Genomic DNA, 27,968 nt, shown 5'->3' on the forward strand with positions numbered 1-27,968 from the left:
AGACCGGAGCAACAGGTGGGAGAACACAGAGATCCGAATCTACCAGGACTGGAGTGCAGAGGTGGCTAAGAAGAGAGCTGGTTTCAATCGGCCTAAGGCAGTGCTCCATCGAAAGGGGGTGAAGTTCGGTATGCTGCAGCCAGCGCGATTGTGGGTCACGTTCCAGGATCGGCACCACTATTTCGAAACGCCTGATGAGGCATGGAACTTTATATGGACTGAAAAGTTGGACTCAAATTGAAGGTTTGTTGTGGGGGGATGTTTACTGTGTATATGGTGTTTATTACGTTTAGGGAATGTTCCTCTGGTTTGGATGCTGGATGGGGATGGGTGAAGGGATTTGATGGGGAGAGTGTGGCCGTCGGTGTTGGAGGGGCAGACCCCCACGAAGGAAGAGGGGGAGTGGAGGCCCGGGGATGGGGAATTGGGGTAAGGCCGCAAAAGGAGCTGCGCCAGAGGGGGCGGGGCCGGCTCAGGAAAGCGCGGGCTTTTTCCCGCGCGAGGTAAGGACGGGGACGGGGGACGGGGGGGGGTGTGCTGGAGAGGAGCACACACTGACTGCCAGGGAGGGGGGATTCTCACTCTGGAGGGGGTCGATGGAATGGCGGGAGAGGCCAGGGTCAGCAGGAGTCAGCTGACTTACGGGAGTGTTATGGGGGGAGCAAAAGGGCTAGATGTGGATCCAGCGGGGTGTGGCGGGGGGGGTGGGGGGTATAGGGTTGCTGCTGCATTGGCCAAAGGGGAGCTGGAAGTAGGAGAGGTGGTCGGGGCGGGGGTCCGCCATCTGGGGGGCTGGAGTGTGCGGGAGGCACGTGGCTGGCCTAGAAAAGGAGATGGCTAGGGGGGGGCGGGGGGGGGGGGGGGGGGGGGGGGGGGGGGGGGGGGGGACCAGCCCCCCCAATCCGGCTGATAACATTTGGGCCTGAACGGGCCGGTCAAGAGGGGCCCGGGTGTTCGCACACTTAAAGGGACTGAAGGCAGACGTGGTTATGCTCCAGGAGACACATTTGAAGGTGGCAGATCAGGTTAGGCTGAGAAAGGGATGGGTAGGACAGGTATTCCATTCAGGGCTGGATGCGAAGAACAGAGGGGTTGCAATACTGGTGGGGAAGCGGGTGTCGTTTGAGGCAATGAATATTGTAGTGGATAATGGAGGTCGATACGTGATGGTGAGCGGTAGGTTGCAGGGGGTGCGGGTGGTACTGGTAAACGTATATGCCCCGAATACGGTGCGGAGTGCGGTGAGAATAAACGAGGTATTTAGGGACTTCTATGGGGATCTGTACAGATCCAAGCCCCCAGCGGGGGAAGAGGGGATGCGACGATTTTTGGATCAGCTGAGGTTCCCGAGGGTGGAGGAGCAGGAGGTGGCTGGTTTAGGGGCGCCAATTGGGCTGGAGGAGATGGTTAAAGGATTGGGGAGCATGCAGGCGGGGATGGCCCCGGGGCCAGATGGGTTCCCGGTCGAGTTTTACAGGAAATACGTGGACCTGCTAGGCCTGTTGCTAGTGAGGACTTTCAATAAGGCAAGGGAGAGGGGGGACCTTGCCCCCGACAATGTCCGGGGTGCTGATCTCTCTGACCCTGAAGTGGGACAAGGACCCACTGCAGTGTGGGTCGTACAGACCGATCTCGCTCCTCAATGTGGATGCTAAGTTGCTGGCAAAAGTGCTGGCTACGAGAATTGAGGACTGTGTCCCGGGGGTGATTCATGAGGACCAGACGGGATTTGTAAAGGCAGCTAAACACTAATGTGCGGAGGCTCCTCAATGTGATTACGATGCCCTCGGTGGAGGGAGAGGCGGAGGTAGTGGCAGCTATGGATGCGGAGAAGGCCTTCGACCAGGTGGAGTGGGAGTATCTTTGGGAAGTGCTGCGGAGGTTTGGGTTCGGGGAGGGGTTCATCAGCTGGGTCAGATTGCTATATAGAGCCCCAGTGGAGAGTGTGGCTACGAATCGGCGGAGGTCGGAGTACTTTCGGCTGTACCGAGGGACGAGGCGGGGTGCCCCCTGTCCCCCTTGCTGTTTGCATTGGCAATTGAGCCTCTGGCCATGGCACTAAGGGAGTCCAAGAAATGGAGGGGGCTGGTCCGAGGGGGAGAGGAACATCGGGTGTCGCTGTATGCGGACGACCTGTTGCTGTATGTGGCGGATCCAGTGGAGGGGATGGCGGAGGTCATGCGGATTCTAAGGGAGTTTGGGGACTTCTCGGGGTATAAGCTCAATGTAGGGAAAAGTGAGCTCTTTGTGGTGCATCCAGGGGACCAGGGAAAGGGGATAGATGACCTGCCGTTGAAGAGGGTGGAAAGGAGCTTTCGGTACTTAGGGATCCAGGTGGCTGGGAGTTGGGGGACCCTGCACAAACTCAATTTGACGCGGTTGGTGGAGTAGATGGAGGAGGATTTCAAAAGATGGGATGTGCTGCCACTCTCGCTAGCGGGTAGGGTGCGGTCGGTTAAAATGATGGTCCTCCCGAGGTTTCTATTTGTGTTCCAGTGCCTTCCCATTATGATTCCCAAGACCTTTTTCAAACGGGTAGGGAGGAGTATCATGGGTTTTGTGTGGGCAAATAAGACCCCGAGGGTAAAGAGGGCGTTTCTGGCGCGTAGTAGGGACAGGGAGGGCTGCCTCTGCCGAATTTGTGCGACTATTATTGGGCTGCCAATGTGGCGATGATCCGTAAGTGGGTAATGGAGGGAGAGGGGGGCGGTGTGGAAGAGGTTGGAGATGGCATCCTGTATGGGCACGAGCCTGAGGGCACTGGTGACGGCACCGCTGCCGCTCTCGCCGTCAAGGTACACCACGTGTCCGGTAGTGGCGGCGACGTTGAAGATCTGGGGGCAGTGGAGACGACACAGGGGTGAGGTGGGAGCCTCGGTTTGGTCCCCGATTCGGGAGAACCATCGGTTCATCCCGGGAAAGATGGATGGGGGATTTCGGAGCTGGCATTGGGCAGGGATTAGAAGAATGGGGGACCTGTTTATAGATGGGACGTTTGCGAGCCTTGGGACGCTGGAGGAGAAGTTTGGGTTACCCCCGGGAAATGCTATCAGGTATATGCAAGTGAGGGCGTTTGTGAGGCGGCAGGTGAGGGAATTCCCACTGCTCCCGGCACAGGGGACTCAGGACAGGGCGATTTCGGGTGTATGGGTTGGAGAAGGCAGGGTTTCGGCGATCTACCAGGAGCTGAAAGAAGAGGAGGCGGCCTCGGTAGAGGAGTTAAAGGGCAAGTGGGAGGAGGAGCTTGGGGAGGAGATAGATGAGGGTCTGTGGGCTGATGCCCGGAGTAGGGTTAATTCTTCCTCCTTGGAGGGGTTTCGCGAGGACTATATCCAAGGTGGTGAAAGTCCAGGTCAAGCCGAGTCGGGGGTTGGCACTATTTGGGTTAACGGACGAGCCGTGAGTGCAGGAGGCGAAAGAGGCCGGTATCCTGGCCTTTGCGTCCCTGGTAGCCCGGCGGAGGATCTTGCTATTATGGAAGGACGCAAAGCCCCCCAGTGTGGAAGCCTGGATAAATGACATGGCAGGGTTCATTAAGCTGGAGAGGATAAAGTTTGCCTTACGAGGGTCTGTGTGGAGGTTCTTCAGGCGGTGGCAACCGTTACTAGACTATCTCGCGGAGCGTTAGGAGGAGGTCAGCAGCAGCAGCAACCCAAGGGTGGGGCTTCCCTATGGTACCTTTGAATGTCATATGGGGGAGTTACTGTATATGGGGAAACCCAATGTAAATGTTTTGTATAATTTTTGACTGTTGTATTTGTGGTTCTTTCTTTTTGTTATTGAGGGGGGTTTGTTAAAAATTGTGTTGGAAAATTTGAATAAACATTTTTATTAAAAAAAACATTAGACAGCTCTTAAATGTGATAATGATGCCAGCGGAGGGGCGCGAGATCAAGGTGGTGGTAGCCATGGATGCAGAAAATGCCTTTAACCAGCAGAGTGAAGTACCAGTGGGATATCCTGTGAAGGTTTGGTTCGGGCAGGAATTAGTTGACTGGGTCCAGCTGTTATATCAGGCACCGGTGGCGAATACAAGGACTAACCGTGTCCGGTCAGAATATTTTAGTTTGTGTAGGGGGACAAAACAGGGCTGCCCACTCTCCCCATTACTGTTTGCCCTGCCCATAGAGCCCTTGGCAATGGTGCTTAGGTCATCGAACATCTGGCGAGGAATAGTGAAGTGGGTGGAGTACAGAGTTTCACCCCATTTGGCCGACTTGCTCCTTTACGTAACAGACCCGTTGGGGTGGATGGCTGGGATCATGGAGATATTGGAGGAATTTGGTTGGTTCTCGGGCTACAAATTAAACATGGGGAAGAGTGAGGTGTTCGCGATTCAGGCATGGGGGCAGGAGAGGAGACTGAGGGAGTTACCGTTTAAAGTGGTGGGAAGGAAACTTCCGGGTGCGGCGATGACCAGCTGAGTCGCACGTTTCGGCAGCTCCCTGTGAAACGGACTTTTGGGCTCTTGATAGGAGCCCCAACGGCAATTTTAACGGCTGAAAACACCGTGCGGTAAACCAGAAGGGTGTTCCCCCTGGACACGGATGGAAAAAGGAGAGGAAAGTGGCCGGATTGCAGCGGATCCTTTGGAACAACGGCAAGGAAGGCAAGCAGAAACCAAGATGGCGTCGGAAGGTGGCAGTTTCATATGGGGTCCTGAACAACAAGAGTTTTTGAAACGCTGCGTGGAGGAGATAAAAAAGGAAATGAAGAAAGAGTTGTTGGCCCCGATATTACAGGCGATTGAAGGGCTGAAAGAGGAACAAAAGACCCAGGAGCAGGAGCTTCGGGTCGTGAAGGCGAAAGCAGCAGAGAATGAAAACGATATACAGGGCCTGGTGGTGAAGTCGGAGATACAGGAGGCACACCAGAAACGATCTGTGGAGAGGTTGGAGGCACTGGAAAATAACGCAAGGAGGAACAACTTGAGGATTCTTGGCCTTCCTGAAGGTGTGGAGGGGGCGGACGTCGGGGCATATGTGAGCACGATGCTGCACTCGTTAATGGGAGTGGAGGCCCCGACGGGTCCGTTGGAGGTGGAGGGAGCATACCGAGTTATGGTGCGAGGATCGAGAGCAGGAGAAGCTCCCAGAGCCATAGTGGTGAGATTTCTCCGTTTTAAGGATAGAGAAATGGTCCTTAGATGGGCGAAGAAAACTCGGTGTAGTAAATGGGAGAACGCGGTGATCCGCGTCTATCAAGATTGGAGTGCGGAGGTGGCGAGAAGGAGGGCGAGCTTTAATCGGGCCAAAGCGGTACTTCACAAAAAAAAGATAAAGTTTGGAATGCTGCAACCGGCAAGACTGTGGGTCACATATCAAGGGAGGCACCACTACTTTGAGACGGCGGATGAAGCGTGGACTTTTATTGTAGAAGAAAAATTGGAATGATTGGCGCGGGCTTGGTTCCCGCGCTATAATTATGGCGGGAATAGAGAAGCAGGAAGGAGGGGGCGCCGCACGGGGCGAGCCGTGATCACGGGGGGAAGCCGAGGTCAGCCAGAGTTTGCTGACTTCTGGGAGCAACATGGGGGGAGTAATTACGCTAGTGGGGGGTCTAGCGGGGGGGGGGGGGAGGGGGGAATTACTGGGTTGCTGCTGCTGGGGAAAGGGGGGAGTGGGTACGGGAAAGGATGGGCGGGGGGGCACCGTCTGGGAGAAATACAGCTGCGTGGGAACTGGGCGAGAAGCTGGAAAAAGATGATGGCTAACCGGCAGGGGGGGGGGGGGGGGGGGGGGGGTGGGAAGCCCCCCAACTCGGCTGATCACGTGGAACGTGAGGGGGCTTAACGGGCCGATAAAGAGGGCACGAGTACTCGCACACCTTAAGAAACTTAAAGCAGATGTGGTCATGTTACAGGAAACGCACCTGAAACTGATAGATCAGGTTAGGTTGCGCAAAGGATGGGTAGGGCAGGTGTTCCATTCGGGGCTGGATGCGAAAAACAGGGGGGTGGCTATATTAGTGGGGAAGCGGGTAATGTTCGAGGCAAAGACTATAGTGGCGGATAACGGGGGCAGATACGTGATGGTGAGTGGCAAATTACAGGGAGAGATGGTGGTGTTGGTAAACGTGTATGCCCCGAATTGGGACGATGCCAATTTTATGAGGCGAATGCTAGGACGCATCCCAGACCTAGAGACCGGAAAGCTGATAATGGGGGGAGACTTTAACACGGTGTTGGAACCAAGGCTGGATAGGTCGAAGTCCAGGACTGGTAGGAGGCCGGCAGCAGCCAAGGTGCTTAAGGATTTTATGGAGCAGATGGGAGGGGTGGACCCGTGGAGATTCAGTAGACCTAGGAGTAAGGAGTTCTCGTTTTTCTCCTATGTCCATAAAGTCTATTCACGCATAGACTTTTTTGTGTTGGGTAGGGCATTGATCCCGAGGGTGAGGGGAACGGAATATACGGCTATAGCCATTTCGGATCATGCCCCACACTGGGTAGACTTGGAGATAGGGGAGGAAACAAGAGGGCGTCCACCCTGGAGAATGGACATGGGACTAATGGCGGATGAGGGGGTGTGCTTAAGGGTGAGGGGATGCATTGAAAAGTACTTGGAACTCAATGACAATGGGGAGGTTCAGGTGGGAGTGGTCTGGGAGGCGTTGAAGGCGGTGGTTAGGGGGGAGCTGATATCAATAAGGACACATAAAGGGAAGCAGGAGAGTAAGGAACGGGAGCGGTTGTTGCAAGAACTTTTGAGGGTGGACAGACAGTATGCGGAAGCACCGGAGGAGGGACTATATAGGGAAAGGCAAAGGCTGCATGTGGAATTTGACTTGCTGACCACAGGCACTGCAGAGGCACAATGGAGGAAGGCGCAGGGTGTACAGTTATGAATATGGAGAGAAGGCGAGCAGATTGCTGGCACACCAATTGAGGAAAAGGGGAGCAGCAAGGGAAATAGGGGGGGTGAGAGACGAAGATGGAGAGACGGAGCGGGGAGCGGAGAGAGTGAATGAAGTGTTTAAGACATTTTATAAAAAATTGTATGAAGCTCAACCCCCGGAAGGGAGGGAGAGAATGATGGAGTTTTTGGATCGGCTGGAAATTCCCAAGGTGGAAGAGCAGGAAAGGATGGGATTGGGAGCACAGATCACGGTAGAAGAAGTGGTGAAAGGAATTAGGAACATGCAGACGGGAAAGGCCCCGGGACCGGACGGATTCCCAGTTGAATTTTACAGAAAATATTTGGACTTGCTCGCCCCGCTACTGACGAGGACCTTTAACGAGGCAAAGGAAAGGGGACAACTGCCCCCGACTATGTCAGAAGCAACGATATCGCTTCTTTTAAAGAAGGAAAAGGATCCGCTACAATGCGGGTCCTACAGACCAATCTCCCTCCTCAATGTAGATGCCAAGGTCTTGGCAAGGTTATGGCAATGAGAATAGAGGAATGTGTCCCGGGGGTGGTTCATGAGGACCAAACTGGGTTGGTGAAGGGGAGACAGCTGAACACGAACATACGGAGGTTGTTAGGGGTAATGATGATGGCCCCACCAGAGGGTGAAACGGAGATAGTAGTGGCGATGGATGCCGAGAAAGCATTTGATAGAGTGGAGTGGGATTATCTGTGGGAGGTGTTGAGGAGATTTGGGTTCGGAGAGGGGTATGTTAGATGGGTGCAGCTGTTGTATAGGGCCCCAGTGGCGAGTGTGGTCACGAATGGACAGGGATCGGCATATTTTCGGCTCCATAGGGGGACAAGGCAGGGATGTCCTCTGTCCCCATTATTGTTTGCACTGGCGATTGAGCCCCTGGCGATAGCGCTGAGAGGTTCCAAGGGATGGAGGGGAATACTTAGGGGAGGAGAAGAACACCGGGTATCTTTATATGCGGATGATCTGCTACTATATGTGGCGGATCCAGCGGAGGGGATGCCAGAAATAATGCGGATACTTGGGGAGTTTGGGGATTTTTCAGGGTATAAATTGAACATGGGGAAGAGTGAGCTGTTTGTGGTGCATCCAGGGGAGCAGAGTAGAGAAATAGAAGACCTACCGTTGAGGAAGGTAACAAGAGACTTTCGTTATCTGGGGATCCAGATAGCTAAGAATTGGGGCACATTGCACAGGCTAAATTTGACGCGGTTGGTGGAACAGATGGAGGAAGATTTCAAGAGATGGAATATGGTAGCATTGTCAATGGCAGGGAGGGTGCAGGCGGTTAAGATGGTGGTCCTCCCGAGATTCCTCTTTGTGTTTCAGTGTCTCCCGGTGGTGATCACGAAGGCTTTTTTCAAAAGGATAGAAAAGAGTATCATGGGTTTTGTTTGGGCCGGGAAGACTCCGAGAGTGAGGAAGGGATTCTTACAGCGTAGTAGGGATAGGGGGGGGCTGGCACTACCGAGCCTAAGTGAGTATTATTGGGCCGCTAATATTTCAATGGTGAGTAAGTGGATGGGAGAGGAGGAAGGAGCGGCGTGGAAGGGATTAGAGAGGGCGTCCTGTAGGGGGACCAGCCTGCAGGCTATGGTGACAGCCCCATTGCCGTTCTCACCAAGGAACTATACCACGAGTCCGGTGGTGGTAGCTACACTGAAGATTTGGGGACAGTGGAGACGACATAGGGGAAAGACCGAAGCACTGGGGGGGTCCCCGATAAGAAACAACCATAGGTTTGCCCCGGGGGGAATGGATGGGGGATATGGAATGTGGCAAAGAGCAGGTATAACGCAATTGAAAGATCTATTTGTGGATGGGAAGTTTGCGAGTCTGGGAGCGCTGACCAAGAAATATGGGTTGCCCCAAGGGAATGCATTCAGGTACATGCAACTGAGGGCTTTTGCGAGGCAACAGGTGAGGGAATTCCCGCAGCTCCCGACACAAGAGGTGCAGGACAGAGTCATCTCAAAGAAATGGGTGGGGGACGGTAAGGTGTCGGATATATATATAGGGAAATGAGAGACGAAGGGGAGACTATGATGGACGAACTAAAAGGGAAATGGGAAGAAGAGCTAGGGGAGGAGATTGAGGAGGGGATGTGGGCAGATGCCCTAAGCAGGGTAAACTCGTCGTCCTCGTGCGCCAGGCTAAGCCTGATTCAGTTTAAGGTATTACACAGGGCACATATGACTGGAACACGGCTCAGTAAATTTTTTGGGGTGGAGGATAGGTGTGCGAGGTGCTCGAGAAGCCCAGCGAATCATACCCATATGTTTTGGTCATGCCCGGCACTACAGGGGTTTTGGATGGGGGTGACAAAGGTGCTTTCGAAAGTAGTAGGAGTCCGGGTCGAACCAAGCTGGGGGTTGGCTATATTTGGGGTTGCACAAGAGCCGGGAGTGCAGGAGGCGAAAGAGGCCGATGTTTTGGCCTTTGCGTCCCTAGTAGCCCGGCGCAGAATATTGCTAATGTGGAAAGAAGCCAAGCCCCCGGGGGTGGAGACCTGGGTAAATGATATGGCGGGGTTCATAAAGTTAGAGCGGATTAAGTTCGTCCTAAGGGGGTTGGCTCAAGGGTTTACTAGGCGGTGGCAACCGTTCGTCGAATATCTTGCGGAAAGATAGATAGGGGAGAACAAAGAAGGCAGCAGCAGCGGCCCAGGACTTGGGGGGGGGGTGGCCTGAGACAAGGCAGTTGCCAATTAGGGCTAGTTTTTATTTTTTGTTATTTAATATTTATTTATTTGTTGTTGTTTTTGTTTAAATTTAAAAAGGTCATTATTATCTGTATTGTTACAATGTTGTGTAAAGGATGCACAATGTACTGTGTTGGTTGACCAAAAATTTTCAATAAAATATTATTTTTTTTAAAAAAAATAAATAAATAAAGTGGTGGGAAGGAGTTTTATGTACCTGGGGATTCAGGTGGCAAGGGACTGGAGTCAGTTCCATCAGTTAAATTTGGGCAAGGCAGTGGAGCAAATGAAAGGGGATTTCCGCAGGTGGGACGTGCTCCCGCTGTCATTGGCGGGGAGGGTACAGACTGAAGACGACAGTCCTCCCGAGATTGCGGTTTGTGTTTCAGTGTCTCCCAATCTTCATCCCCAAGGCATTTATTTTCCAGGAAGATGAACGCGGTGATCTCGGGTTTCGTATGGGCTGGTAAGACCCCGAGGGTGAGGAAGGTACTTTTGGAACGGGGCACTGGATGGGGGGCTTGGCCCTTCCAAATTTTATTAATTAAACTGAGCAGCGAATATATCGATGGTTAGGAAGTGGGTAGTGGGGGAGGGGTCAGTGTGGGAGCGAATGGAGGGGGCATCCTGTAAGGGTGCGAGTTTGGAGGCTTTGTTAACAGCACCTCTGCCGTTCTCGCCGGCTCAGTACGCCACAAGCCCAGTGGTAGTGGCAGCCCTGAGGGTGTGGGGGCAATGGAGGCAGCACATAAGACTGAAAGGGGCGGCGGTGTGGTCACCGATCTGTGACAACCACCGTTTTGTGCCAGGACGGCTGGACAGGGGCTTTAGGAGGTGGCAGCGGGCAGGGATTGAGAGATTTGGTGATCTCTTCATTGAAAAGGGTTTTCCGAGCCTGGAGAGATTAGAGGAGGAGTTTCAGTTACCGTGTGGGAACGAATTTCGGTACCTGTAGGTACGGGACTTTGCCCGGAGGCAGATTCCAAGCTTCCGTCGCCTCCCTCTAAGGGGACTGCAGGATAAGGTGATGTCAAAAAGGGGTTGGAGAGGGGAGAGTTTCGGAAATATGGTAGGAATTGATGGAGTGGGAAGGGGTTCCAATCGGGGAGGTGAAGAGGAAGTGGGAGGAAGAGTTGGGAGGGGAGTTGGAAGTCGGACTATGGGAAAAGGCCTTGAGGAGTCAATTCATCCTCGTCGTGTGCCAGGCTCAGCCTGATCCAGTTCAAGGTGGTCCATAGGGCTCATATGACTATGGCCCGGATGAGTAGGTTTTTTGAGGAGATGGAGGACAGGTGTGAGCAATGTGGGGGAAGCCCAGCGAATCACGTACACATGTTTTGGGCGTGTCCGAAGCGGAGGGGATTCTGGCAGGGATTTGCAGACCTTATGTCAGAGGTCCTGGAAGGGATGGTTACTCCAAGTCCAGAGATGGCAATATTTGGGGTGTCGGGAGGATCCGGGGGCCCAGGAGGGGAGAGAGGCCGACGTTTTGGCCTTTGCCTCCCTGGTGGCCTGGAGACGGATTTTGCTAGGATGGAGGGACTCGGAGCCTCTAAAGTCGGGGGGGTGGGTGTGGGGATATTGGTGAATGTATATGCACCCAATTGGGGTGATGCTGGATTCATGAAGAGGCTTTTGGGGGCGATCCCAGACTTGGACTCTCACCAGCTGATTATGAGTTTTGGGGGGGGGGGTTTTCACTTGTGTATTGAAGCCGAGGGTCGCTAGGTCGAGCCCTAAGTCGATGGGCGTGAATGGCATTAGAGCTGGGAGGGTTTATGGAGAGGATGGGGAGCATGGATCAGTGGAGGTTTGAGTCAGTGACATGGCAGAGTTTCTCAGGCTAGAGAAGATTAAGTGTGCCTTAAGGGATTCAATACAGGGGTTCGCTCAGAGGTGGCAGCCATTCATCGACTTCTTTAAGGAAAACTGACCGTCAGCAGACGTGCGCAGTGGATGGGTGGGGTGGGGGACATGGCATTGTAGAATAAGGATAGGGAATCTAATGTACAGGCAGTCAGGAGGTAGGGTGGGGGGTGTTGGGTATGTTCTGGTGATGTTGCGTGTGTCGGTCCGCTCTGTTGTTTAGAATGTTTAAATGTTAAAATTATAAATGCTTCAATTAAATGTTTTCAAAAAAAAGGAATTGCAGAATGACTGGTCAAAGGCATTTGAGGGGGCAGAGGCACCTCTTCACAGGACCTTAGAAAGGGTGGAGAAGTGCCTCAAGGTGCAGAGGGTGAAGATCCAGGAGGTAGAGAATGTGGTGTCGAACCAGAGTGATTGAATTGTGTCACTGGAGGCTGAGGTGGCGATCCTGATCGAACAAAGGTGGCGGACCAGGAACATACGTCTAGCGGCTAAATCTGCGGATTGCAGGCCTTCCGGAGGAGTGAATGAGTGCAACAGGCTATGTCTCGATTATGCTGGCCTGGTTCGTGGAAGAGAAGGTGCTGGACAAAGCCCTGGAGGTGGATCGGGCCTACAAGTTCATGAGGCAGAGGCCAAGAGCGGGAAGCCGCCACGGATGGTGATTGTCCTGGAACATGTGCATACACACAAAGAAAAGATTCTGAAGTGGGCCAGGGCACAGAGGGATTGTGAATGGGAAGGAAACGGAATCCGGATCTATCAGGACATTGGAGCGGAGCTGGCCAGGAGATGGGCGGGGTTCAACAAGGCCACGACGGTGCTCTTTCGGTGCCAGATTCAGTTTGGGATGTGGTACCCAGAAAGTTTGGGGAACTTTCGATGGCTGGGAGTATTACTTTGGGACGCCAGAGGAGGCAAATGACTTTATCAAAGAACATAAGCTGGGGAGGGTCAAAGGGAGATCTTGGGTGGAAGTGTTATCTCTGCGAAATTTTGTTATCTGTTTCTGTTTGCTGACTGGGAAAAGTTGCAACATGGGTGGTTGCAGTCCCACACCCTTTTTCTTTTGTATCTTTTGCATTTTTCGCATCTTTTGTACTGTTGATATTTTTTGTATTTCTTGTATTTTGGTATTTTCGTACTGAAGTTTAATTGCTGCTTGTTTTGGAGGGGAGATCTACGATGTTGGGGTATAGTATTTAGTTTTAATGCACTCTGTTGGATATGCTCTGTGCAGGGCATGAGGGGTTGATGTGGGATGGGGTGGTTCGAAAATACTCTTTGGGGGCCATGTTGGGATGGGGTTTCTCATTTTTGATTGAGTGCAGGGTGTGTGGGGGTTGGGTGGGAGGAGATGAGGTTTGGAGAGAAAGAGCAGGGGGTGTATTCAGGTTGGATATGTGGGGTGGGGGATGGAAGGTGGGTTCTTGAGGGGGTGGGGGGCTTCGGATAGGATTTGCCACACTAACAAGGAACGCTAATGAACAGAAGTGAAGTGTGGTGGGTTAGCCAGTGATTGTAGGGGGAGGAGGGAAGAGTGTGACGTGGCAGTTATGGAGGATGAGTTTGGTCATGGACGGGGCGGGGGGCCATCTTGGGTGGGCCCGATTCAGAGTGGGAAAAGGGGGAGAAGCCCCCACGGGTGATGATGGTGGACTCTGGGGGGAGGGGAGAAGGAAGCCTCCAATGAGAGTGATAGTGAGTGTGGTGCCAGTGGAGACTCCAGTGATGTTGGTGAATGTATATGCACCCAATTGGGGTGATGCTGGATTCATGAAGAGGCTTTTGGGGGCGATCCCAGGCTTGGACTCTCACCAGCTGATGATGAGTTGGGGGGGGGGGGGCAGGATTTCACTTGTGTATTGAAGCCGAGGGTCGCTCGGTCGAGCCCTAAGTCGATGGGCGTGAATGGCATTAGAGCTGGGAGGGTTTATGGAGAGGATGGGGAGCATGGATCAGTGGAGGTTTGAGTACCCGGGAGAAAGGGAGTATTTCTTCCTCTCGCATATGTATCAGGATTATTCCAGAATTGACTTTTATGTGGTGAGCCGGCAGTGCTGATGGGGGTGGAAGGTGCGGTTTATGCGGGAATAGTTACCACCCTCAGCACTTGCTAGTCTTGAAACTTTATTCGGATCAGGCGCAGACGCCGGTGTGGAGTTTGAATTTGGGGCTTTTGGCCAACAAGTAGTTCTGTGGGAAGGTGACAGTGGCAATTAAGAATTACATGGAGTGAACACTTCAAGATGAGGGCAGGTTTGATGTCAATAAGAGGGACAATAGGTTTGAGCCAGGGAGGATGGAACGAGGTTCCGGGGATAGGAGGAGAAAGGGGGGGGGGGGAGAAAGAGATGAAGGATCTGTTTTTGGAGGGGCAGATTGCAAGATTGGAGGAGTTGAGGGTGAAGTATGGGCTCCAGCATGAGGGGGGCTTCAAGTATATGCAGGTGCAGAATTTCACAAGAAAGGTTTTCCCAAACTTTCCGGTGGTACCGTCCTCCCCAAAGGACTATGATGAGAAGTGCTGCGAAGGGTTACTGTCTCGACTTCGTGCAGGAGGCTGGGGTTGATTCAATTAAAAGTGCTGCAAAGGGCGCACTTAACGAACGCAAGGGTGAGCCAGCTATTTGAAGGTGTGGAGAATAGTTGCAGGCGGTGTGAGAGGGACCCAGCTAATCATGTACATATGATTTATTCCTGCCCAAAGTTGGAGAAAGTTTGGGGTCCTTTTTCAGCACCGTATCGGAGGTTCTGCACGTCCCCCCCCTCGGGGTGGCAGACCTGCCAGAGCTGCAAGCGGGTGCGGGAACAGATAGTTTTAGCCTTTGCCTCGTTGATTGCTCACAAGCAGGTTCTGATCGGGTGAAGAAGAAATGGCAGAGGAACTGAATAAGTACTTTGCATCAGTCTTCATGGTGGAAGACACCAGTGGCATACAAGAACTTCAAGAGAGTCAGGGGGCAGAGTTAAGTGCAAGGCCATCACCAAGGACAAGACGCTGGGGAAGTTGAAAGGTCTGAAGGTGGGTAAAATCACCCGAGCTGGATGGGCTACACCCCAGGGTTCTGAAGGAGATAGCTGAGGAGATTGTGACACAAAAATAGTTGGGATCGCAAGTGGTGAAGATAACAGGTTATGTGAGTGGGCAAAAACTTGGCAGATGTAATATAATGTGGGAAAATATGAAGTTATGCACTTTGGTAGGAGGAATAAAAGGAGCCGAATATTATTTCAGTGGAAAAAAACAGCAGCAAGTTGGATTTGGGGGTTCTCGTGCATAAATCACAAAAAGGTAGCATGAAAGTTCAGCAGGTAATAGGGAAGACAAATAGAATGTTGCCCTTTATTTCAAAGGGAATGGAGTATAAAAATAGGGAAATCTTGCTAAAACTATACAAGGTGAGAGAAGGCAGTGGCATAATGGTATTGCCACTGCACTGGTGATCCAGAGACCTGGTAATGCCCTGGGGGTTTGAATCCCGCTATGGCATACTGAAATTTGAATTCAATTTTCTTTTAAATCAAGAGTTAAAACTATACAATGCACTAGTTAGACCACACCTGGAATACTGTTTTGGTCCCCTTACCTAATGCTACCATTGGAGGGAGTCCAGGGAACGTTGACCTGGGTACGGAGGGATTTTGCGATGATGAGTGGGTTGGGTCTGCACACATTGGAGTTTAGAAGAATGAGAGGCGACCTGATTGAGACATAAAGGATTCTCAGGGGACTTGACAGGGTATTCGCGGAGAGGTTGTTTCCCCTTGTGGGAGAGTCTAGGACCAGAGGGCATAATCTCAGAGTAATTGGTCACCTATTTAAGCTAGAGATGAGGAGGAATTTCTACTCGAGGGTAGTGAATCTGTGAAATTCTTTACTGCAGAGGCCGGGTCGTTAAATATGTTCAAGGCTGAGATAGACAGATTTTTTAAAAATCAGTAAGGTAATCAAGGGTTATGGCAATACAACAGGGAAGTGGAATTGAGGATTATCGTATCAGCTCAGTCATGATCTCATTAAATGACGGAGCAAACTTGATGGGTGAATCGCCTACTTCTGCTCCTACGTCACATGGTTTGTATGCCGATTTGTATAGGTTGAGGCAGGCAACTGTAATTCGGTGACTGGCTGAATGCGGAGGGGATAAAACAGGATGTCATGCTCCTAAATCAGGAATATGACTGGTTGCTTTAAACGTTAAGTGTGTTTCTGCTCTTATCTGCCCATTATCCAGCAAAAACTGATTACAATATAAAATGTATTGCTGCAAAAATCTACTGATATTTAAGAATTTAGATGAATATCTGATAAATATAATGAAGGGAATGAGGAAAGAGTGGGCTATAATAATAATCTTTATTATTATTAAAAGTAGGCTTACATTAACACGGCAATGACGTTACTGTGAAAAGCCCCCAGTCGCCACATTCTGGCGCCTGTTCAGGTACCCAGAGGGAGAATCCAGAATGTCCAATTCACCCAACAGCAGTCTTTCGGGACTTGTGGGAGGAAACTGGAGCACCGGGAGGAAACCCATGCAGACATAGGGAGAACGTGCAGACTCAGCACAAACAGTGACCCAAGCGGGGAATCGAACCTGGGACCCTGGTGTGTGAAGCAACAGTGCTAACCACTGTGCTGCCATTCCGTTCTGATCCCATTATGATTTTATGGGGAGGAAATTGGAATAATTAGATCCAACGTATTACCAACACAGGCAAGATATACTGAATAGGCATAGTGGCTGTAATTATGAGATTCACTATGCTGGTCTGCTTCTTGAGCAGCAACAGTGACCAGTTAACGCTCTTTATTACTACTTGTGATGCTGAAACAATGTTGGGGAATCAAGTAAAATCAGTACATATTATATATAAATGTGAAGATAATTTGCACTGATAACCATGAGGTGGTTCAGTGACCATAATTTCAACTGTTTGTGACTGATCTCGAGAAATAGTCAATCTAACTCCTGTAATGCCAATGTATCATAAACAAAAAAAATAAATGATTCCAGCAAGATGTATTGATGATGAGAACTACGATTAGAAATAGAAGGCAGTCTCGGTATATTTTCTTCAAGTTGGTAAAATGCACAAAAGACTGACTATTTTGGAGAGAGAGAGAAAGGAAAAGAAATTGGCTTGTGTGCGTCCATGTGTGGATACATGTGCGTGCGCACAGTAGGGCGAGAGGTATCAATTTCAGTGCTAGAGGGAATGAGCCGGGCAAGAGAGCCGGGCGAGTACGAGTACGAAGAGGGAGGGAGGGCGAGCGAGAGTGCCTTCCCTATAGCAACAGTGGGGTTTGCCTTAAGGGAATATTACTGGAATTTTAAAAATATATATCTACAAGGAATGAGAGTTTAACTAATTAGAAAACTTTGGGGGGGAATGTTCTATGAGGCTAAGTTTAGTTGTGTCAATATAATCTTGTGTGTTTATGTTTTCTTTTCTTAATAAAGGTTTTAATTTAATATTTAAAATCTCCAAAAGTATTAATGGATTGTGAGATTCCCAACTTCAATACAAATATCTTCTCCTAGTAAAATGTAAATAAAAATAGCTTGCCAAGTTTGCTTTTGGGATTTGGTTTGCACGGCATTTATCACCTATTAGATCATAGGCGATGGAGGCGAATCTTCACCAAATTGGTCCCTGGCAGAGGAGGTTGCCCTGTGATGAGAGACTGAGTAAACTGGGTTTATAGTCCCTGGAGTTTAGAAGAATGAGAGGCAATTTCATTGTTCTGAAGGGGCATGGTAGAGTGGATGTTGAGAGATCATTCCACTGGTTGGGAATCTAAAACGTGAACACACCCTCAAGATAAGGGCTGATCGTTTTGGACTGAGATGAAGGAAACATTTCTTCAAAGCATTGTGAATCTTTGGAATTCTCTACCTGAGGGTTGTGAATACTTGTTGCATACATTGAAGTCTGGGATAGGATAGGCAGATTTTGGGTGTCTTAGGGAATCAAAGGATATAGGGAGCAGGTAGAAAAATAGAGGTGAAAACCCAGATCAGCCATGATTACACTGAATCGTGAAATGGTTTCGATGGGCCATGTGGTCTGCTCCTGTTTCGTATTTTATGGCTATAATCAATAAGCAAGACAGAAACCAAATGAAGGCAACGTCACTCAGCTACACATGGAGGGGCATTGGAAGAGGATAACATGGTCACCATGAAAAAGGCCAAAGAGATCAAAGAGGGGCAAGTCAGATGATTTAATGTAAATTTTGAGTACAGCAATTCGGTAAGATTGAGTACAGCAATTTGAAATGGAAGACAACAGAGGCCCAAGGATTTGAAACCATCAATAATGTCGGCTAGCTTTGTGACAAACAACTGCACAGGCTTCTTACACCAGCTGCAGGTGAGGTTGGAGGGAGAAAATATTCAAAAAGACAAGGGCATTAAAAAGGAGGCAAAGAAGTGATCCTGCAGGTGAGATTGGAGGGAGAAAATATTCAAAAAGACAAGGGCATTAAAAAGGAGGCAAAGAAGTGATTGAGCAGATCAATGGCTGCAGCGGTATCATGAAGAGTCATAGGCTAGATAGTTGGAAGTCTCAAGAGGTTAGTTCTAAGAGAATTAAGAAAGAGCTTTTCTTTTCAAGTATCAACAGTGAACAAGAACATACAAGTGAACAGAGATGGCTTTGTCTGTGATTTAAACAATAGGATTAGACTGGCCACTAGATGAGATGCTCAAGGCAGTGGCCATGAAAATGGGTAGGTAAGTTTAAGTTTATATGGAGGGAGAGAAGTGCACTCAGTAGAGGCAGTAGGATAGAGTCATAGAATTTACAGTGCAGGAGGCCATTCAGCCCATCGAGTCAGCACCCTACCTAACCCCACCTAACCTTATAAACACTAAAGGCTATTTAACATGGCCAATTAACCTAACCTGCACATCTTTTGACTGTGGGAAGAAACCGGAGCACCCGGACGAATCCCATGCAGACACAGTGAGAACTTGCAGATTCCGCATAGACAGTGACCCAAGCCGGGAATCGAACCTGGGACCTTGGTGCTGTGAAGCAACAGTGCTAATCACTGTGCTACCATGCCGCCCTGGAGATGGTAATTTGAGATGGGGCTTTAAATCCACCTGCTTCAAGAAGATCACCACCATACCGGTACCAAAGAAGAACCAGGCAACGTGCCTCAATGACTACCGACCAGTGGCCCTGACTTTAGTCGTAATGAAGTGCTTCGAGAGGTTGATCATGAAGCGCATCACCTCCATACTCCCAGAACGCCTTGATCCACTGCAATTCGCATACCGCTGCAACCGGTCCACATCAGACACCATTTCCCTGGCCCTACACTCATCCCCAGAGCATCTCGAAAACAAGGACTCCTACATTAGACTCCTATTTATTGACTACAGCTCCGCCTTCAACACCATAATCCCAGCCAAGCTCATATCAAAGCTCCAAAACCTAGGACTTGGCTCCCCACTCTGCAACTGGATCCTTGAGTTTCTGACCAACAGACCACAATCAGTAAGAATGAACAACAACACCTCCTCCACAATAGTCCTCAACACCGGCGCCCCGCAAGGCTGCGTACTTAGCCCCCTACTCTACTCCCTGTACACACACGGCTGCGTGGCAAAACTTGGTTCCAACTCCATCTACAAGTTTGCTAACGATATGACCATAGTGGGTCGGATCTCGAATAACGATGAGTCCGAATACAGGAGGGAGATAGAGAACCTAGTGGAGTGGAGTAGCGACAACAATCTCTCCCTCAATGCCAGCAAAACTAAAGAGCTGGTAATTGACTTCAGGAGGCAAAGTACTGTACACACCCCTGTCAGCATCAACGGGGCCGAGGTGGAGATGGTTAGCAGTTTCAAATTCCTAGGGGTGCACATCTCCAAAAATCTGTCCTGGTCCACCCACATCGACGCTACCACTAAGAAAGCACAACAGCGCCTATACTTCCTCAGGAAACTAAGGAAATTCGCCATGTCCACATTGACTCTTACCAACTTTTACAGATGCACCATAGAAAGCATCCTATCAGGCTGCATCACAGCCTGGTATGGCAACTGCTCAGCCCAGGACCGCAAGAAACTTCAGAGAGTCGTGAACACCGCCCAGTCCATCACACGAACCTGCCTCCCATCCATGGACTCCATCTACACCTCCCGCTGCCTGGGGAAAGCGGGCAGTATAATCAAAGATCCCTCCCACCCGGCTTACTCACTCTTCCAACTTTTTCCATCGGGCAGGAGATACAGAAGTCTGAGAACACGCACGAACAGACTCAAAAACAGCTTCTTCCCCACTGTCACCAGACTCCTAAATGACCCTCTTATGGACTGATTTCATTAACACTACACCCTGTATGCTTCATCCGATGCCAGTGCTTATGTAGTTTCATTGTATATGTTGTGTTGCCCTATTATGTATTTTCTTTTATTCCCTTTTCTTCTCATGTACTTAATGATCTGTTGAGCTGCTCGCAGAAAAATACTTTTCACTGTACCTCAGTACACGTGACAATAAACAAATCCAATCCAATCCAAGGCTAAGGTCACTACGTGCAGACTGAAGGAAGAAAAATGTGTTATCTCTGAGAAACTTAGGATGGGGCTTGAGTAAAGGTAACAAATTACTAACCTAAAAGGAGATACAAGAGGAGTGAGACAAGGTGCATTACTCAAAAGCAAGAAAACACCGTCAACCAATCTGCACAAAGGTTCTACAAGAGCAATTAAATAATGATAATAAAAGATTTTACTGATGTTAATTGAGGGATAAATATTAGCAAGAAGAAAAGTGTTGATGGAACAGTTCACATCCACCCAACAGCTCAATTTAAACATTTAATCCACAAGTTTCTGGAGTGGGACCTGAGCCCCAAAACCTTTCAGACCCAAAGGCAGTCGTGTTATCACTGAGCCACTGGCACTTGGAAAGCAGCAAGGGTCATTAGGCAGCAATTCAGCAGCATGGGAACGTAAAAGAATAGATCAGCTTGGAGTGAAAGGTTCGCTGCAGAGAAGCAAAAACTGAGACTATAGGAGGCCAGGTACGAGAGCAGAGACAATATCGCAGAGAACAGAGTGTGCATAGAACGTGTTGGTGACATTAAAAGATCACAAGAACAGTCCAGAACTCAGTGGAAAACTGCATCCGGACCCAAAAAGAAGTAAAATACTCATCAAAGCATCAAAATAAAGCTATGAACAAATGACAGAACTCTTTAGAGAGTTCAGCGCTCTTTCAGGTTACAATTCAACCTGGGGAAGAGCAAAACCTTCCTGGTGAACCACCAAGGGAAAGGAGCGGAGCTGGAGGAACTACTGTTTAAGATGACTCAAACCAAGTTCAGGTACCTGGGACCTCTCCAGCCTGATGAAAGTGGTGAAGAGGGACTTACAAAGATGGGACTCATTCGCTAGCAGAAAGGGTACAGACGATTAAAATGAACATGCTGCCCAGCTTCCGCTGCATATTCAGATCGCTCCCGATTAACATCCCCAAATCCTTCTTCATCAGGGTTGATAATCATGGGCTTTGTCTGGGGGGAGCTAAGTCCCTAGGATACGAAAAGCCATCATGCAGAGGGGGCAACATGTGGGAGGCCTGGCCTGTAAGGGACAATTAAGCATCACCAATCCACCTAGCTGCACATCTTTGGGTTGTGGGGGACATATGCAAACTCCACACTCCACAGGGCTGGGATCGAACCAAGGTCCTCAATGCTGTGAGGCAGCTGTGCTAACCACTGCGCCACCGTGCCGCATTTGCCCCAGCACACGTACTCTAGGTGGTAGTATCCACATTAAAGACCTGGAACCAGTTCAGGTGCCACTTCAAACTTGGTAGTATATCTATAGAGACCTCCATCTGCAATAACCACAAGTTCACACCGGCTAGGATAGACACCACGTTTAGAACATGGAAGGAGGACAGAGGGGCCTGGAAGGTGAAGGACCTGTATATGGATGGTAGACTGCCGACCCTGGGGGATCTATCAGAGAAGTTCCAACGCCAGAAAGGGAATGAGCTTCGGTACTTGCATTTGCACGATTTTCTCCGCAAAGAGACAAAGACATTCCCCCAGCTACCCGGACACACTTTTAGACACAGTGGTAAGGCTGGACTGACTAAGGGAAGATAAATGTGGTGACACATATGAACAATTCATAGAAAAAGGGCAGGGTCCCACTAGACTAAACAGGTGGAAATGGAAGGGGCACTCTGGTTCGTGGCGCTCCACAGGATTTACTTAGGTTGCACGGTAGCACAGTGGGTAGCACTTGCTTCACAGCTCCAGGGTCCCAGGTTCGATTCCCGGCTTGGGTCACTGTCTGTGCGGAGTCTACACATGGATTTCCTCCAGGTGCATGGGTTTCTGCATGGGTTTCCTCCAGGTGCCCCGGGGTTCCCTCCTACAAGTCCCGAAAGGCATGCTGTTAGGTGAATTGGGCATTCTGAATTCTCCCTCAGTGTACCCAAACAGGTGTCGGAATGAATTTAATTGCAGTGTTAATGTAAGCTTACTTGTGACAATAAAGATTATTAACTGAACAAAGGGCTGAACAAAGGATGATCAGAAAGGAGGGCACACTCCTGCCTAAGGTTTCTCGGATACGGGGGTGAATTCAATGGAAAATCCCATTGACAACAGTAGGACCAGAAGATCCCACCACTGGCCAACAGAACATCCCAGAGAATATTGCCCAGCATTCCACTTCTTCCATTGGGCAGGAGATACAAAAGTCTGAGAACACGCATGAACAGATTCAAAAACAGCTTCTTCCCCGCTGTTACCAGACTCCTAAACGACCCTCTTATGGACTGACCGGGTTAATACTACACTCCTGTATGGTTCACCTGATGCCAGTGTTTATGTATTTACATTGAGTACCTGGTGTTGCCCTATTATGTATTTTCTTTTATTTTCATATACTTAATGACCTGTTTGAGCTGCTTGCAGAACAATACTTTTCACTGTACCTCGGTACACGTGACAATAAACAAATCCAATCCAGGAGAGAAGCTCAATTAAGAAACTGACATCGTATTTATCAACTCAAGCACAAAAGCAGCTACTTTGTCACTAATTTCAAAATTCTGAGGGACTGATGGCTGGGACCAGTAGAAAATAGGGTTTGAGGTAGTCAAAAGTAATTTTGTGACTATCATGTTAAAAATTCCATAGACATTAAAACAAATGAAGAGATGCTTGAAATTGCAATAGCAAAAATAACTCAAAGTGACATCCAGAAATGAAAACGGCCATTTGTCCTGAAATACCACAGATCTCTTCTAGAGGGCAACAGAAAGGCAGAGTCAATGCTGAAGGTGGACGTCAGAGTGGTTCCAAATGAGCTACATGCTGCATGCTTATGTTCTTGCCTCCAATTTTTGCATTTTACAGATTAGCTATGGATTTGAGAGGATGGCGCAAGATAGACACCCGTGACATACCAGGACAGATCTCCTGGTAGGACTAGCTACAACCAGCAGAAACACCATAAATGTATTACATTTGCCACATCTGTATTCCCAATTAATCACGTCACTATCAGGAAATATACATTAGAAAGACCAAAATACTAAGCGACTAAAAAAAATCAGATCAGCCACTGAACTTACAATGAAACAAAATGGACTGGATTCTCCACCGGCGGGATGCTCCGTTTTGCCAGCAGCCCAGGGGTTTCCTGACGGCGTGGGGCAGCCCCACAATGGGAAACTCCATTGACCGGCCGGCATTCCGTCGGTGGGGTGAATCAGAATTGTGGTGTGGCGGGGCAGAGAATCCAGCCCAATATCTTCAATATAGTAAAAACAGTTTACCTGGTCATTTATTTCATAGTTTGTGAGATGTCATTGTGAACAAATTGGTTTCTCTACATTAAAAAAGTAAAAGTAGTTCATTGGATATATCCTTCACCAATTATCCTGCCGCTTCTAGGCTCCTACAACCAAAATGCTCATTTAACATGCAAATATAGCCAGTTAGTTACAAAGCCAATGAAATACAATATCAACAGATACTGAAGATACTTTAAGGCACAAATACAATAAATGCTGAAAGTTTTAAGCATCAGACATCCACAGGGAAGATACTTGTGACATTTTGATCATCTCGGTGCAGCCTTAATGGGCCAAATGACCTCCTTCCTCCTTCTGCTCTGTAGGGATTCTATTCTATCTCAAGAGCTACCATTTCAACATAAAATGCTTTACTTTTCTAAAATCCCCTATCTGAAATAAAATAAAATTCCAAAGCAGTATTAATTAATGTGCAATTCTACTTGTGACAATTATAAAGATTATTATTAAAGTAAATCAACATACCTGACAGGTTTGTGGTATTGGCAGAGGAAGTCGAACCGCTCATCTGGAACAGGCACTCGGCTTTCATTGGGATCAATCGTACAGAATGGAAAGTTTTCTGCAGATGCCTGGCTTTTTGTTAGAACGTTAAAAAATGTAGATTTCCTGTTTCATAGAAAGAAAAGTTAGAACATAGAACAATACAGCGCAGTACAGGCCCTTCGGCCCACGATGTTGCACCGAAACAAAAGCCATCTAACCTACACTATGCCATTATCATCCACATGTTTATCCAATAAACTTTTAAATGCCCTCAATGTTGGCGAGTTCACTACTGTAGCAGGTAGGGCATTCCACGGCCTCACTACTCTTTGCGTAAAGAACCTACCTCTGACCTCTGTCCTATATCTATTACCCCTCAGTTTAAAGTTATGTCCCCTCGTGCCAGCCATATCCATCCGCGGGAGAAGGCTCTCACTGTCCACCCTATCCAACCCCCTGATCATTTTGTATGCTTGTTAACCAGCTTTCCATCAAATGTTTTAATATACTTACTTGATAGAGTGAAGTATCACAGTGTTTGTAAATAGATATCTATCAATGTCGTAAATCATAATGAATCACAAGAATCACAATGGTTGCAGCAAAGTATACCATTTGGCACTTCACATCCTTGCTCTCTGCAAGAGCAACTCAGCTAGTCCCGTTTTCCTGCCCTTTCCTCAAAGCCCTGTAAGTATTTCTCTTCTGATAATTATCCTAAACCCTTCGGAAAGGAGTCATTGAATCCCTCCGCCACTCAGGCAGTGCATTCCAAAGCCTAACTACACGCTGCATAAAAAGATTTCTACTTATGTCAACTCTGGTTCTTTTGTCATTCACCTTAAATCAATGTCATAGAATTTGGGAATCCCTTGTGTAGAAGGAAGCCATTCGGCCCATTGCTTCTGCGCCAACCCTCCAAAAGGGCACCCTACCTAGGCCCATTCCCAGCCCTATCCCCATAACCCCACCTAACCTTTAGACACTTGGGTTAATTTAGAATGGCCAATCCATCTAACCTCCACATCTTTAGACTATCCTCTGGTATTTTCTATTTTCTGCCCTTAATGTCAGCACTGAACACTTCCATGATGGCTTACTGCTGGTTAGAAGCACAATAAACATTCTCAACACTGACCCAGTAATATACTTGAACCCTAAACTCAAAAAGGGACTTTGTACTGCACCAAATAATAATCCCACCGCTGCCAATATGTCAGCTGGTTTGTCATTTCAGTGCGCTTAGCAAATTTCTGTTCATGGGCTGAAGGCATTGATGTTTACAGTATTGCATTTTTTTGGGCAGCATGGTGCACATGCTGCTCACAGCGCCAGAGACCCGGGTTCAATTCCAGCGTTAGGTGACTGTCTGTATGGAGTTTGCACGTTCTCCCAGTGTCTGCGTGGGTTTCCTCTTGGTGTGCCGGTTTCCTCCCACAGTCCAAAGATGTACAGGTTAGGTGGATTGGCCATACTAAATTGCCCCTTAGTGTCCAGGAATGTGGTTAGGTTATGCGAATTGCTCTTTCAGAGGGGCGGTGAAGATTTGATGGGCCGAATGGCCTCCTCGGCACTGTAGGGATTCTATGATAATCTAATTTTTTTTTTTTTTTTACAGCCATCCAATCACCAAAAATAAAATTTAGAACCAAAAGTGTTTTAATTAAGGCAAAGAGAAAATCTGAGGGAGGGATAACATGGCAGGAAGTACCATCCATCTAATGAAGATACCAACCTGATTTTCAATGGATTAAAATCAAAAATGAACAGATTTACAACAACCAGGTTACTATCCAGGCAGCAAACAAATTTTGAATTTTGGAAAAGTAAACAATCATAGGATTAGTCAGAGAAAACATAGGATTACTGATAAAGATCATAGGCATTGCAATGCAGGAAGTTATTCAGTTATTTCAATAGATGAGTGTGTTATTGCAAGGCCAGCACTTACTGCTCATTCTTAATTGCCCACGAGAAGGTGGGTAACACACTTTCTTGAATTATTGCAATGCTAGCAGTGTACGTACAAATTGTTAGTGAGGCACTTCCAGGAATAGATCCAGAAATAGTGACGGAACAGCAATATATTTCCAAGTCAGGGTTGTGTGTGGCATGCAGAGGAACTTTACGGTGATGTTCCCATGCATCTCCTACCCATGTCCTTCTGGTGGTAGAACAGTGGGTTTGGAAGGTGCTGCCGAAGGAGCCTTGGCAAGTTGCTGCAGCGCATCTTGGAGATGCCAAACCTCCATCGGGGAGACAGTGGCGTAGCAGTAATGTCACTGTACTAGTAATCCAGAGACCCAGATAATCCGCTGGGGACAAGTATTCAAATCCCATTACGGCAGTAAAATCTGGAATTGTAAGCTAGCCCAGAAACTATTCATTGTTGTAAAAAAATCTTGTTCACTAATATCCTTTAGGGAAGGAAATCTGCCATCCTTCTCTCTTCTGGCCAATACTGTTGACTCGTAACTCCCCGCTGAAATATCTGGCAAGCCACTCAGTTCAAGGGTAAAGATGGACAACATATGTTGGCCTTGCCGATGACACCCACGTCCCATAAAAGAATGAGAAAGAAACACATCACTGTAACTGTGTTCAGTGATGGTAATACCATTGAATGTCAAGGGAGATAAATGGTCATGGTCCAGCAATTGTGTGGCACAAATGATACTGTTTGAATGCTATCCAGATGTTGCTGCATTCAGGCACAGACTGCTTTGGTATCCGAGGTTTGTGGAAGAAGTGAATATTTAAGTGGTGATGGGGTGCTGATCAAGTGGGTTGCTTTATCCCGGATGGTGTTGCACTTCGGGTGTTCTTGGGACTGCACTCATCCAGGCAAACGCAGAGAGTTCCACCACACCTCTGGCGCAAGAGAGTTCTACCGCACCTCTGGCGCAGAGTTCCACCTGCTATTGCAGTCACAATACTTATATGTCTGATCCAGTTTCTGGTCAATGGTAATGACAAGGGTGTTGTTGATGGATGGCGGATTCAGTGATGGTAATACCATTGAATGTCAAGGGAGATAGATGGTCATGGCCCAGCACATGTGTGGCACAAATGATACTGTCTGAATGCTATCCAGGTGTTGCTGCATTCAGGCACAGACTGCTTCGGTATCCAAGGATTTGCGAATGGGGCCGAATTCTGCACAACCAGCGAATATCTCCACTTCTGACCTAATGGTGGAACGGTCATTGAAGCAGCTGAAAATGGCTCTATTTAGGGCATCATCGTGAGAACTTCCGGCAGTGATGTCCTGGGTCAGAAATGATTGGCTTCCTCAATCATCTCCCTTTATGCTAGGTATGACTTCAACCAATGGAGAGATTTCTCCGAATTCCCATTGGCTTCAACTTTGTTAGGGCACATTGCCAAATACTTCCTTGATGCCACGTCACTCTCACCTCAAGTCAGCTCTTTTATCGTTCCTTGGACTAAAGCTCTAATGAATTCTCTAACTAAAAGTCTTGGCTAAACTCACACTAAGTTATTGTTTTGCAAGCATTGTTTATAATATTGTTGATGACACCATCCATCATTGTCCTGATGATTGAGTATAGAGTGATGGACAGTAATCGCCCAAATTAATCGGTCTTGTTTTTATGGACAAGATATGCATGGGCAATTATTTTCCACATTGTGAAGTCAATGCCAATGTTGTGGCAACACTGTTTGGTTTGGGTGTGACTAATTCAAACCTTCAGTATTACAGGCAGGATGTCAGGGCATGGACCTTGCTGTATGCGTTGCGTTCAGCAATTTTTCGAAACCACATGCAGTGAATCAAATTAGCTGAAGACTGGCATCTGTGATGATGGGTCTATCAAGAGAAGACAGAGATGGGTCATTCACTTCTGGTTGAAGATGGATGCAAATGCTTCAGCCTTGCCATTTGCACTGACATACTGGGCTTCCCCAGCAATGAGGATGGGGATATTTATAGAGCCTCCTCCTCTGGTTCATTGTTTTTAAATTGTCCACCACCATTCATGACTGGGTGCGGCAGGATTGCAGAAATTTGATCTGATCCATTGGTCGTGGAATTACTTATGTCTATCTTGGCTTGAAGGTAGCGATAGGATCAGGTTTGACGGGTTGTGGGGTTACAGACTGCAGTTGAATTCAACTACATGAATGCTGATAG

The 27,968-nt window shown here is 48.5% G+C and overlaps 1 protein-coding gene across 2 annotated transcripts in view; it reads right to left on the reverse strand.

Annotated features, from left to right (window-relative positions):
- ola1 (Obg-like ATPase 1) overlaps positions 1 to 27,968 on the reverse strand; it is a 306,624-nt gene that overhangs the window by 255,553 nt on the left and 23,103 nt on the right. Inside the window, exon 3 of one of the 2 annotated variants that reach the window (XM_072476291.1) lies at positions 23,792 to 23,935. The exons of the other annotated variant lie outside the window; for it this stretch is intronic. Coding sequence (XP_072332392.1) covers positions 23,792 to 23,935 — 144 coding nt within the window. The remainder of the gene's footprint in view (positions 1 to 23,791; positions 23,936 to 27,968) is intronic. 2 annotated transcript variants of the gene reach the window in all.

Source organism: Scyliorhinus torazame, chromosome 2, assembly GCF_047496885.1.
Source record: "Scyliorhinus torazame isolate Kashiwa2021f chromosome 2, sScyTor2.1, whole genome shotgun sequence".
Lineage (NCBI taxonomy): Eukaryota > Metazoa > Chordata > Chondrichthyes > Carcharhiniformes > Scyliorhinidae > Scyliorhinus > Scyliorhinus torazame.